The sequence below is a fragment of the Lepisma saccharinum genome, chromosome 11 (genome assembly GCF_977018435.1).
Source record: "Lepisma saccharinum chromosome 11, izLepSacc3.1, whole genome shotgun sequence".
In the NCBI taxonomy this organism is placed as follows: domain Eukaryota; kingdom Metazoa; phylum Arthropoda; class Insecta; order Zygentoma; family Lepismatidae; genus Lepisma; species Lepisma saccharinum.
This window is the reverse complement of record NC_139239.1, coordinates 82112538-82127371: the sequence shown is the minus strand read 5'-3', so window position 1 is coordinate 82127371 and position 14834 is coordinate 82112538. Positions and strand designations below refer to the sequence as shown.

The following is a 14834-nucleotide window of genomic DNA, read 5'->3' as shown; positions in this document are numbered from 1 at the left end:
TAACATGACACAGCAATTATGCTATTTTAGTTATGGTAATGGGTTGGACCCCGTATAATGTGACGGGTGCAAAATAGCCTCAGTGCTGACGCACATAATATTTTAATTCAAATTCATTCCATACTTCGGAGATCTGTTCACGAAGTTCCTGGACATTCCTTGGCTGGCGTCTGGCTACACGAAGACCAATGGTATTTCATAGGTTTTCAATAGTATTCAGGTCCGGACTTCGTGCTGGCCAAGGCAACAATGGGATTTCCCTCGCTTGAATCCAAGCCGTTGTTGCTGCTGACTTGTGTCAAGTCACGTTGTCCTGCTGGAAGACAAAGTACCCGTTGTGGAGCTTCTAGGCGGACGGGAGCATGTTATCTTTTATTGTTTCGATGTATTCTCGTGAATCCATGGAGCCAGGAATGAATCTCAAAATCCCGATCTCTGAAGCAGACTTGCATCCCCAGATCATGACTGATTGACCCTTACCCTGAAAAGCTTGCACGAGACATTCGTGGAGAAGTCTCTCGGTTTCTGTCCTCCGAACTCTCACTTTTCGGAAGCTGTACAGCACGAATCTCGATTCATCACTGAAAAGGACCTTATCCCAATGTTCCATGGACCAGCTTCTTTTATTTTTGCACAACTTCACACGATTTCTCTTATGTACATTGTTGAGCAATGGCTTTTTGAGAGGAGCGTAAGACGCAAGTCCACATTCCCCCAGACTACGCGTAATGGTCATCTTCGAGACCTTTTTATTAGTGGAATCTTCAAATTCCCTCATTATCGCTGGAAGATGGGCTTTACGGTTATTCTTTGCCACTCTCGCCATAATCCGGTCCTCGCGTACACACGTTACCCTGAGGCGGCCGCAGCGTGGTTTATCAACCACTGTACCTTGCTGCTTGAATTTGTTTATTGTGTTCGCCACGCAGGTTTTACTCACATTCAATGCAACTGCAATTTCTCTATGAGACCTATTGCATCTGTACATATCAATTATTTGCCATTTCACGGCCACGGGCACAGATTTTTTCCCCCATTATCACGTAGCTTGTGATTCAAACAGCCTGTTTATTATCAATCGTAACGAAAACAGGTTTGGACTTGCACAATGCTGCTACTCGAGACATGTCTTTCTGCACCATCTATTGACACAAATTTCAACTAATGACTGACAAAATTTGTTTACTCCAGCGCAGTCGCTGAGGAAGATATTGTTATCTGAAGACCTCTCAGTTTTCGCTGTATTTTTATTATTTTTTTTATTTTGCGAATTGTAGAAAAAATATATAAAACACGAGAAAATTTTGTTGGATTTTCTTTTTTTGCACCAAAAACCTTCGTTCATGTTCAACAATACTGGAAAAAATTCAGTACGGTCATAACGACGTCCGTCGTTCATCTGTACTTCAAAATGCTGGATTTTTCTGTTAAGAAATTTGATTTTTCACTTTCGTATCTCAAGAACTACAAGACGTATACCAATATTTTTTCGGCAATATACGCCTCACACACTATATTACTTCCAAACAATTTCACTCCATATTTGTACCAAAAACTTTCGGTCAGGATTCATTTATATGAAAAACGTTGGTGGTCTTAATCTTTTGCTAGGGACTGCATTTCAGATTTCTAGATTGAATTTTCTGTTAGGTGAAAACACCGTTTAATGTAAATAATATCTATATTTTCATTTTGCTGCTACTCATCACTCCAAAGATATTGTATTCAACATAATGTTATTCTACATGTAAGTGATTTCTTTACGTCGCCTATCTGTCGTTATTGGCTAACCATAAAGACATATTATTATTATACAGTATGTCACACAGTAAACCGCAAGCACAGCACCACACGTACATGTCGGAGCAGAATTGAGTTTAAATTTGGTCGAAGGAGATGCGTGATACTTGATTCTGAACAGATTGATAATTGAACTATTCCAAATGGTCTATGAAAATGGAATATAGCGTTGCCCCCATTAACCAAGTTGGAGTAAACCTATTGTAGGATGTAAGTATATTGAGAGATCTACTTGCCAACACAGGTAGATAGAGAACTGATGCTGAGAAATATGCCAGCTGCTACTTCTCAATATTCAAGGGTATTTGGTAAACCTGCAAAGCGGTGGTACGCCGGGATCATACTCCCCTTCCCACTTCCCTTAAAATAAATCTTCGGGTGGCAAAGTGTAGAAACTAAAGAAAGATGGCAGATTTCCACTTGTATAATTTTGTGTGCCGAGACTGCACTGGCTAAAGGAACACAGTTGATATGTGATCCTCATTGATTGTACTCTTGCCTAAAAATAATATTTCAAGAACAAATTGACACTTATTACATATTATAGGCATTCATAAATGTACTCCAAATGTTACAGGATGTGCTAAATTCAGTATTCTACTAAAACAATTAAATTATAAATATGAAGTTTCAAAGTTTCATTATATATATATATATATATATATATATATATTTATACAGGGAAGGCCAAAAATATGTTACCACTGAAATGGATATGTCTTGGTTATGGTTATACCTGAAACCTACACTTTCAAACCTGTGATGACAGCAAATAACACATATCAATTACATATCAACTACAGTTTCCATATTACATGTTTCCAACTTGCAAGGCATATAAACTCATCCTCCCTTCAAATTTCCATAAAGTGGTAACATATTTTTGACCCTCCCTGTATATAACGGGTGTGATAATTAATATTGATATTTAAAAATATATTTTCTTACATCGTTCCTCCTACGTGAACGTCTTTCGGTTGTGGTTTCGGGCATAGCTTGTCTTCTTCTCCTTTCACTCTGCTCTTCATTTTCCGTCTCTGGTTCTTCTCCTCCTTCGATATGTTCGTATTCTGTCTCTGTGTACTCAAGTTCTTCCACGTATTCGGCATTTTCTCTCTGTTTTTGGCTTCTCTCTTGATATTTTAAGCAAGTAATATGTAATTAATGTATTTACATAGAAAAATTGTATCTAAATAACGTAACAAATTTTCATGCACCCCCGTAGTTCCAACACAATTGAGTTATGGTTGAAATGAGAGATACTTTTCTGAAATAATTATGATGGAGATTATTGGCTACTTCTATATTTAGGAAAGTATTCTGCGGGTGACTTTCATTACAATACAAATTTTATTGCTTTTAAAATTTGAAATTGTAATAGATTACGTCACGCATAAGTTTAACTATCAGTGCCATTTTTCCGTTAATGAGCTGCACCGGGTGTTCCGTTCAAATCTCCCTAATTTCAATTAATCGTAGAAAAGAAAGTATGAATGATAGAGCAATGAAATTTCAGAGAATCGAAGAAAAACTCATAAATTTTATTTTCCACACACTAATACACCTTCACATGTGCCCGATTGGTAGCACGAACAATATCCAGTCTGTATTCAACTACTTGCCATGTTCTCTCCAACATGTCCCCTGTTACCGTTGCAATCGTATCACGTATGCGGGTTCGTAACTCTGGGATGTTATTGACTGGAGTCGCAAACACATGATCCTTGACGTAACCCCAGAGGAAGAAGTCCAGCAGAGTGAGGTCAGGTGAACGTGGCGGCCACCGTATCGGTTCATCGTGTCCAATCCAGCGATTAGGAAATGTCGAATTGAGGAACCTCCAAACATCCAGTCTCCAGCGTGGGGGAGCCCCATCTTGTTGGAAGATGATGTCCGGTTGTAGAGCAACTACCTGGGGGTACACAAACTGCTCCAACATGTCTAAGTACACAGGGCCTGTTAGAGTATCTTCATTGAAAACAAACGGACATTAGACAACACCAAATATTCAATTTTGGGCTATCGCGTACATTTTCTCTGTACAGATGTGGGTTTTCAGATCCCCAGATCCGTACGTTATGCCGGTTGACAATCACCGACACGTGAAACATTGCTTCGTCTGAAAACTAGACGTTGTCAAGGAAGTGAGGATTCATGTCGATACGCTGCAGCATTTCCATACCATTCTTTGCGATGCAGCTTATCATCTGGCTTCAATTGTTGCACAATCTGGACTTTATACGGATACAACCAAAGCCGCTTGTGCAGAACCCGATGCATTGTTGTTGGAGGCACATTGAATTGCCTAGATGCCTGGTGGATGGATTTACTCGAGCTTCTCCGAAACCCCGCTCAAATTTCTTCCACCTTTTCCTTTGACACACAACGACAAGCTCCACCAGATTGCTTTAGGACACTGCCGGTTGTTAGAAACTTACTAAACCACAGCCTAATTGATTTAGCATCAGGTGCAACTCCTCTGTACACTCGTCTGAAATTTTGTCTCAGCATACCACACCACTGCATGCACACGTTGTTGAACAGTCACCATTTTTATTTATGCGACCGTGGTGCTGCGTAGTGAGCAAACTGACAACTTCAAGTCATGAAAACAAAACTTGAAGATCTGTCCTTTCATTTGGTGTTACAGTTATTACACAATTCATCGTACTTCGTTCACAGTAATTAATTGAAATTAGGGAGATTTGAACGGAACACTCTTATTTTAAAGCATTAACTCAAATTCAATATTTCTCATTCTAAAAAGCTTATGATTTTGTAACGCTTGGTTTCTGATATCACAGTTCGATTTCCGTCGGTCCGTCCATGTAAACGAAAACGGCTTAGAGATTACTAGTCTTACAGAGATGAACTTGCTAATAAATTGTTCAATTCAACATTAAATAAATCTGTTTTTCCAGCCCCATGACCTTGAGATCGGTGTGTCGGAACTGAATAAACTTCAATATGTTAATATTTAGTTAAATTGTTGTAAATATTAATGTAATGCAATACAAACTGTTCTCATTGGGCCATTCCTATCTACAGTGATGGACAAAAGTAATCATACAGTGGAACTGAAAGGAAGAAAGGACGAATTGCAGCAGCTAGGAATACAATAAGGAAGTCAAAACTGTTAATGCTTTACCATGTATGCACCAAACGATATATTGACAACAAAAATAAATAACAGATGCTGCTTGTAGAAAAATAAAATACAAAACATTCTCAATACCCGCTTCTTTGGCTGGACAAAAGTATTCATACACCAACATAACAGTTCACTTTGAAGAAAAGAAAGAAACAAATACCATGTCGTCATAATTTAGTATGCATTCCTCTGTTATGGAGAATAGCTGTCAAGTCTCTTTTGCATAGAATGAACAAGAGGCGTGGTTATTTCAGATGTAATATTGTGCCACTCATGCAAAATGACCTCTTTCAGTCTATTCTTGCTTGTTATGTCATGTTTTCGGAGTCTGGTTTCCAAATGGCTCCAAAGATGTTCAATGGGGTTAAGGTTGGGGGACTGAGGTGGAGTTTTGAGTGTGTGGGGAGTATTATATAACAACCAAAGGCGGACAATCTCAGCTGTATGTTTAGGGTCGTTGTCCTGCTGGAAGTAAAAATCATTCCCAAGACCCAAATGATCGATACTCTGCTGCAAATTGTTCTTCAGAATATCCAAATAGACAAATCTATCCATAGTTCCCTCAATAAAGACGAGTTCTCCAACACCTGAGGCTGACATACAGCCCCAGACTATAACGCCACCACCTCCATGTTTAACTGTGGCCAAGAGATTTCGAGACTCAAGCTCAGTATTGGGCTTTCTCCACACCAAAATTCTACCATCACTACGGATAATATTAAATATACTCTCGTCCGTAAACAACACTTATCCCAGAAGTCCAAACTTTTACTCACATACTCCTTTGCAAATGTTAATCTGGTCTTCTTGTTCTTCTTACTGATGTATGGCTTCCTTCTAGGTACCCTAGCTCTGTACCCTGCTCGGTTGAAAAGCCTTCTAATACTTCTTGAGGACATTTGTTTTCCCAAGTGTTCGTGAACATGTGCCGACACTGCTGACGATGTTAATTTTGGGGTTTTCTTGATCATTCTCAACAGTCCTTGTTTCTCTCTCGAAGTAAGTTTCTGAGGACGCCCAACCCTTTCCCTATTTATCAGCACTTTTGTGTCATTATATCGTTTGATGACACTTTGCACAGTCGCACGACTTCTCCCAACTATGTCTGCGATTTCAGAATATAATTTCTTATTGTGGTATAATTATATCATAATTCTCCTCTCTTCGATCGTGGTTTCCTTCCCTTTGAGGCCCATTTGACTTCCTGCAGCACGCCAACACCAAACCAACCACTTCCTTACACAGGTGCAAGTGCAGTAAACACATATCTGGCACTGAATGATGGAAACGGTTGTTTCACGAACTTTTTTGGGGGTTTATAACCTGGCGTATGAATACTTATGACCATCCAGAAAGCAGTTTATCTAAGGATTATCCACATTTCTCACGACAATTTCAATTGTATGCACACAATTGCTTTGCGTTTCTATTCTTGCCATTCCAATGGAGCATATGTGCTACAGACTTGACTTGCCTTTACGGTCTTCTTTGTATAATAACATGTTTCATTCAGACAATGTCTTTGTATGAATACTTATGTCCATGACTGTACATGGAATTACATTTTATAGAAAGTCAACATTCAGCTGACTTTTGCAGTTGTGACATCGCCTGAAGTAACAAATATAAATTATAATCATTTGAAATCATCGATTAGGCTGCCCTTTTCTCTTCTAGTGAACATTCGAAACTAATCGATATACATGTATCGATTACTGAGAAACACAAACGGCTATAACATTTAATACACTGTTAATACAAACTTATTGCAGCATCAATGATCTGAATCGGTGCTTTAGTACACTAATGGAAGTCGAATAATAAATGCAGAAAAATAATTTCGTGTACCAGAAGACTTAAGAAGTTAGATGTCGTCTTTATCCAACAATTGATTACTCCTAAATCGACTTAATAACACTTTGTAACTCGAAAGATCTATACTATTATAAATCAGTTAATTATATGAATTTAACCAGACATTTTCAGATTTTTACGTACTATTAAGCATATTGCGCTTGCACAGTAGTTACAGCTGCAAGTACTGCTGACATTCTTTCAATTAATCGTAAAATTAAAATCAGGCAAGAGGGGTACGAAGAAAGTATGATAGACTATTACGTGTCCCTCCTTTGTCTTGTTTATGGGTGTATGTTACGCCCTCCCTTGCCCGGGAAAACAAATGCTACCACTACCTAGATAGAGGCGGCATAATCTCCCTCGGACAAGCGAAATAGCGTTACGGTACAGGTTAAGTTCGTGTGTAGGAACCGGTGACCGACAGTGCATAGTGATAAGCCATATCGAATAAAAACAAAGACATATGTACTTTCAAATTACCACCTCTTTACCTGTAGCCGGGAAGCGGCTAGCTGCATACCTGAAAATCACGGGTAGCGACATGCATACGAAAATGATATAGCCCAAAATTAACATGAAAATAAAAAGTATATTCTATTCATCACCAACAAAAAATGGAATTATTACAGGTCCCCACACTTGCACTCTCACATTCTCTCTCAGATTCAATCCTCATGGGGTCATCGACACAAGAAATTATACATGACATGTACAGGTTTTATCACGACAAGCCCTAATTATTGCATTCTCAATTAATTTTATCTTACTTTTTGTCTAATCAGGTCATTTGTGATTTTGCTCCAGTGCTACTTAAATCCTAGCCAGCCCTTACTTAAGTTCACCTTTTGTTTTTAAAAAAGAAACTAGTCGGCGCGGTGACCATACATTACTTGACCAGTATAAACAAAGGCGTCTCAACGGAAATTACATTCACGTGGGCGGACGTTTTCCTTTTACAAGACCTCACGTGGTTCAAACATAACAAATAACCTCCGTTGAGTGACGCAAACCTATACTCGCTAGCAGGCGGGACTTAAACACTTCGCCGCGACGAGCAATTCACATTACCAGGCAAATACTTTTACTAAATAATCACACATGCGGCCTGACATAGCTAGCATTGACACATAAAAAATGAACAAACCTCCAGTAGATTAAACAATTAAGTGGGCGGCGCTTTCTCTAATAGTACGCACTGAAACAAATACAAAGGAGCACAAACAACAATAAATTTAAGACCATTAAAAAAATATCACAAGGAATAAGAAAAATTGACCTGAGACGAATAAATTACAAATGGCAAACGCGACGGGAGTTTGGTATGAAGTTCGAGTTGAGTGGGCGTTTTCTAAATGTCGACGAATTTCAAGGGCGTTCTCTAAATCAATCGGACCGTCACGTGTTAAGGTTCACACAGATGAATACTTTACCATCTCTCAGCTTCCGGGGTGCATCCTGGCGTCTTTATGGGCGATTGAAAACACATAGTATCCACGCGAAAGGTTTCTTTGGTCGCGACGATGAAGATGCGAAAAGGATTCAAACACCTAGTTCCCCGGCTCCTCTTCCTCTCGGGATCGGTGGATCTCCGTGGTATGGCGCGGTTCGGACGTCGCATCTGAGCGGTCGTTGTAGGCGTCGTCGGCGTCGTCGGGGCGTCAACATCTCTCTCTACGTCTCTCTGTCGCGGCTGGTAGGCGTCGTCGGCGTCGTCGGGGCGTCAACGTGGCGGATGGTAGGCGTCGTCGGCGTATCAATAGGGCGGCGTTCGACGTTCTCTCTCTCTCCATGGCGGCGGATAGGCATCATCGGCGTAGTTTCTTCTGACGTCGGGCGAATCGACGTAACGCCCTCATCTCCTTTCTTCCTCTAGCCCGCCATAGTTTCCGGTGTTCCTTGTTTCTCAAAAATTATAAATGGCGTAAGGTAATCACGGAAACACGGTTTCGCTTCAACTTCCCCCAGCGGTTGAGGTAGGCGCACTCGTGTAGACTTACTGCCTATCACACACACTGGTGTTCGCACAACACAACAAAGTCCACTGTACACGAAAGGTAGCGCGAAGGTGCTCTCGTTCCAAGAATCGCGGCAAAATTGTATATGGAGAGTTAGCACGGAGCTGCTCTCACTACAAGGATCGCGGTAAGACTGTGTATCGAAAAACCATGTCCTTCGTTTTATTTGGATTTTGAAAAAGGACGCTAGGCGCACGTTGGAGCGACGCTTCCGGAGAGGTTATTCCACCACGCTCTATTGTCTCCAAACTAGGACGGACCGTGTCCGAAGTTTACTCAGACGGATTAAGCTTCCGCCTGGCTGTCGCCCATAGCTGAATTGCAATCGCTGTCCACAAACTGATCAATTAGAACCGATTTGATCTGGCGTCCGTAATTGTCGCTTGATCGTGACGAAACTCCACACATCCGTCCTTGCACACATGCCGCTGCGCTGGTATAAGTTTCACATGAATCTGACCGTTGGAAACCGAGATATTTAAATGTTTGTCATTACGGTCGAATTTCCTTAGCTTTAGACGCATAGCGTGACCCTTCAGGTGCTCACCCTTAACACACGCGAAAGTCTCGTTCCTCCCGTCGGCTTGAAAAAAATCAAATATGTAATCTTACAAATTAAAACACTCAACACTTTGAATCAACACGTCTTTTTACCGCTACATACATGAATAATAATAATGATAATAATAATAATGACGGTAAATCTGACTGTCATAACCTCGCCCCTCTCCTTCTTCCAAGGATTTCGTAAGCGTGAAAAATTCGCTCTACACAGGGACAGAATTTTTTTGTTACAAATCCTTGAACACTCTGTATATAATATTGACCAACAATACATGAACACCCTGTATAAAAATTGACAAGCAAATACATGAACACCCTGTATATAAAAATTGACAAACAAATACATGAACACCCTGTATATAAAAATTTACTCTCTGAACGGCACGGACACTGTGACCTTCCAGATACATAACATATATAATAACACCCTGAATATAAACATAACACGAAGAGTATGTACACAAAACAAGAACAAGATGTGAGCATTTACGTGTCAGCTTGCATTCCTACGTCGCTCTTACTCTCGTACAGTGCTGTCCACTCTCTGCGCTTCTCATCGGAACAGTTCCACCTCTTGCAGTTCTCTATATGCTGGGGTGCTATGGTCTTCCCAGACGTGCAGTCCACTAACTCCAGAATATTGGCGGCGAGCTTGCTCTTGCAGAAGTACGGACCATCGTACATGAAAAAGAGCTTCTTGATTTTCCCTTCAATTTGAGAGCTAAGTCCGTGATTTTTTACGAATGCGAGGTCTCCAGTTCGAATCTCGGCGCCGTCTCTTGCCTGTCTTTCATTGGCCTTCCTCCTGGTTTCTCTCGTCCGTTCGACGGCCATCAGGATCTTTTGTTTGACAGTTGGGTCGCGGTTGTCCTCCCTCAATCCAAAGTGACGAATTACGTCTCTCCGAGGTGTGCTGCCGAATTGTAGCTCTGCTGGCGTGAACCCAAGGGTGTCGGATTCTGTGTTGTTTAGGAGGAGTACAATCGAGGTGACGTGCTTGCTCCATTCCTGATGCTGTTTATGGCAAAATAATCTCAAGAGGCGGTTCATTTCACAGTGCATGCGTTCGACCTTGTTTGCCTGCGGCCTGTAGCTCGGGGTCCATATGGGCTTCACTTCGTATGCTTCCAAAGTGTCCCTCCAGAGGCTACTTGTGAACTGAGCTCCGCGGTCCGTGAGTATGTAGCGCGGAGTTCCGAGGTGTACAAAGTAATTTTCAGTAAGCTTACGGAGCAACACTCTCGTCGCGGTTGACCTGACTGGATACGCAACTAGGAAACGACTGCATCCATCCATAACTGTGAATAGGTACTTCGTGCCGTCCTTGCTCTTCGGGAGTGGTCCCACGCAGTCTGCGAACAACACTTCCCGCGGTTTCTCTGCCACAAACGATGTTGGGTTTTTTGCTGCTCTGACGCGGTTAGGCTTAGTTTGCATACAGATGACGCAATCGCGCACCCATTTCTTAGCGTCTTTCCGCATCCCTTTCCAATAATAGGTACTCTCGAGGTATCTCCACATTTTCCTCCCCCCGAAGTGACCTGATTTGTCATGCGCTTCCTCCAAGATTTTCCTTCTCGCTTCAGCTGGCACATATACCCTCAGGCGCTCCGGGTTGTGGACATCCGTCTTGCACAGGATCCCGTTCGCGACGACAAAATGCTCTTTCACGCGTCGCTGGCGACGTGGATCTGCGGGTTGCTGGTCTTCCAGGATACTGAAGTACTGTGCGAGCTCGGCATCTTCGTGTTGCATTTCTATAAACCGCCCGCGGCTGAAGGTTGTCAGGTACAGGGAATCGAACTGCATCAAATTTACGTGCACTTTTGTTAATCTTTCCCCCCAACGTATCTTGACAGGGCATCAGGCACAACATTCTCTCGCCCTTTCACATACTCCACCTCGAACGAGTAGCGCTGAAGGCGATTGCTCCACCTCGTTAGTCTCCCACTCCAGTTTTTCGCGCGGTGCAGCCATTGGAGATTCCGGTGGTCTGTTCTCACAATAAAGTGTCCTCCGGCCAGATAAACATGAAAGGTTTCGATGGCCCACACCACGGCCAGGCACTCGAGTTCTCCGACGGTGTAATTTCTCTCTGCCCCCCGCAGGGAACGACTGGCGTACTGAATCACACGTTTCTCCCCCTCCTTTTCTTGATACAGTACTGCGCCCACGGCCGTGATTGAAGCGTCGCACTGGACATAAAAAACGTCAGAAAAATCAGCGTGGTAGAGGCGAAGCTGTTCACAGACGGCGTCCTTTAGTTTATCTAGGGCTCCTTGGTGTTGATCCGTCCACTTCCATGCCTTTCCTTGTTTCAGCAGTTCAAATAGGGGTGACGCAAGTTCGCTGAAGTTCTGTATGAAGCGCCGGTGCCACGTAAATATCCCTAAAAGGCGCTGGACTCCTTTCCTTGATGTCGGGGGCTCGAGCTTCCTTATTGTTTCAAACTTCACTGGGTCCTGCCTTACGCCTTGAGCGTCTATGATGTGGCCCAAAAATTGCACTTCCGGTTTAAAGAAAGCCGATTTCTCGAGTTTAATCGTCATTCCCGCATCTCGTAATTTAGTGAGGATCATTTAGATGTTCGAAATGTTCTTCCACGTTTCTTGAAAAGCACAAGATGTCATCAACATACCACAGACAGAAATCTTTCACGTCGTCTCCGAGCACTTCCGCCATGGCGTACGTGAAAGCTTGCACGCCGTTAGAGATTCCGAACGGAACGACGGTAAACTCATATAAGTTATCCTCGAATCCGAAGGCTGTATAAGGCATGCTCTGTTCGCACAAGGGAACCTGCCAGAATCCAGATAACATATCGATTTTTGAGAACACGTGTTTTCCATGGAACAGTTGTAGGGTGTCCTGTAGTTTTAATGTTCTGACGCGTTCCAGCTTACACCTCGTATTTAGCGCGCGAAAATCTCCGCAAATTCTGAGGCTATTGTCAAATTTCTTCACCACGAGTAGAGGATTCAAATGTACTGAGCGTGATTTCCTTATTACGCCCCACTCCAGCATCTGCTGCAGCTGCCGACGCACTTCCGGTCGATGTGTAAACGCTATCGGGTAAGGCTTACTGACAACTGGACTTTCTCCCTCGACACGGATTTCATGCGTATACTTCCGGCACTTTCCTGGCCTTTCATCAAGAACGACGGCATTATCCCTCAAAAGATTGGCGAAAACTTGCTTTTGACTCGCCGAGAGATTCTCAAATGAAGCAACTGCGGCGTGCAATCTTTCCTGTACTCCTTTGTCGCGGTCGACCTCTGAACATAAAGCGACGACGGGCTGGAACTGGCCCTCTTCTCCTGCGCCTGACCTCCAGAATTCGACGTTAAACTCTTCGTCGCGATTATTCAAGGTTACAAAGTGTCGACCGATGTTAAGCACAGACGCATACCGGCTCAGGAAATCCATTCCTAGCAGCAGGTCCACGGACAATGACTGGACCACCAGAACCTCAACCTCAACGTGATGTTCATCCAGCGTTGCCTGCAGAATGGTGTGACCGAGGGGCCTCTCCCTCGCTTTGCCCGAGAAATCGATGAGTCTAAAGTCTCGTACGTGCCGAAGTTGTGGCCTGCGCACTCCCTTTGTCACGCGCCGCCAAGTTGCCTCCGAGCATAAGCTTGCCTCACTTCCCGTGTCTAGGAGCCCCATCACAATTTCATCGCCCACTCGCAGTTGTACATGTGGCAATTTCGAAGACCAGCGGTTCTCGTGACTTTCCTCGGCATCTTCGTCGGCGTGGATCTCCTCGTCCAGCCAAGCGGCACGAATCCTGATCGGCGTGGTCTTTGTTACATCCGGGTGGTTCGGCTCAAGCGAAGGTGGATCAGGTGTAGTCTGCCCCGCATCCGAGCCCTGACGCGAGACTTTTATTAGTTTCCCGGATGCTGGTATCCCGACGGTCCTGGCCTGGGCGAACCGCGTCTGGAATTCGGCCTGGTCTCTTCTCTCGCTGGGCTCCGTTGCGTCCTCGCTCCACGGCGTCCTGCATCTCCCCGATCTGACTCCGGGCTGACCGACCTGCTATCCGCGTGGCGCTGATAAAAGCCATCCCGGACTTGGCCGTTCTGAAAGAAGCTGTCGTTCCTCCTTGGCGACGCACGAGTCGGACCTCCACGCCGTCTCCTGCCTCTGAACGGGCGTCTTCGTCGCGGTGAAGGTGGATCTTGCAGCTGGCGGTTCCTTTCAGCCCCTGGAGCGTGGTGCTGTCCTCTCCATCCCTGCTCGACTAGATGAACGCGCAGGTGTTTATTCCGGTGCGACGAATCATCTTCCGGTCGGCGCCGCTTGCTAAACTTCTCACCCCTGGTTTTCTGCCTCTCCTCCTCGCACTGAAACAGATTTTCCAGTGTGAGGGACATCGCGTCGGCGTCAAACACGCATGCTCCATTGAGATGACGACGAATCTCGTGTGGGAAATGGTACACCAGAGCGGCTATTATCTCCGCCGTGGTCATTTGGGGTTGCAGAGACTTGAACTCATTGTAACGTTTCCAAAAGTACTGGGCATACGTGAGTCCTCTGCCCCTGTCGTATCGTTCGTTTCGCACCTGCATCAGCATCCTCTCGACCTGCAGGGGACGTTAAAAATAAGTGAGAAACGCTTCTTTGAACTCCTCATATGAATTGAAGTTCCCCTCGTTCCTGTCCATCCAGTTCTTGGCCCGGTCCTGCATTAAACCTTTCAGAATCAGAAGCCTATCCTCGTCTGTCAGACCTAACTCACGGGTGGTAGAATTAAATTCCTCGAGGTACGTGGAAGGAAGAATTCTGTCAGCACCCGAAAATTTTTTGAAGTGCTTCCGGTATTCGGGCGGAAACAGAGCTCTCCTGGCGGACGATGGGTCAAAGTGTAAATTTTCCTCCCCCTGCTCGCGGCGCGGACTCAACCGTGGTGACGCAGTGTCTTCTCTTCGAAGGGGGCGGGGCGTTCCTGGAGCTCGCTGGTCGCTTTCCCCGTTCGAACAAGTGGCGACGTCGGCTGCCGGTGGTGACGTCAATCTGGGCTCCCGCGACGAATGTGAAGTGCCGCTGCTAGTTATGCTCAGTTGACGCACTTTCATCTCGAGGTCCTCAATCCGTTCGGAATTTCCTTCAGCTCGACCTGAAATTTCTCTCACTTGTCGCCCCAGGGTGTCTATGCCACGGTCACATGTCGCTTCCAGCTGCACGCATTGTCGGGCCATCTGCTGCATACCTTCCTCTTGGTCGCGCACGCTCTGAGACAGTGTTGCCATCTGGTTTTCTTGCCGGTCGATCCGCACGTTGATTCCGGCGATTTTGGTTTCGACACGGGATTCGCATTCCTGTACCCGAGTGACGAGTTCCTGCGTAATCGCCTCACCAGAAGTACGGATGGTCTCCTGGAGGCGGTCTTCCGTCACTCGCATCTGGGTGCTTATGGCCTCTATCTTGCTTTGGGTGGCTTC

General features: G+C 44.3%; 1 protein-coding gene across 1 annotated transcript in view; it reads right to left on the bottom strand.

Moving 5' to 3' along the window:
* Positions 1 to 14834, bottom strand: part of LOC145995335 (uncharacterized) — a 72270-nt gene that overhangs the window by 28504 nt on the left and 28932 nt on the right. The window contains exon 5 of the mRNA XM_083131943.1: positions 2749 to 2933. Within this exon, the coding sequence (XP_082988069.1) occupies positions 2749 to 2933 (185 nt within the window). The remainder of the gene's footprint in view (positions 1 to 2748; positions 2934 to 14834) is intronic.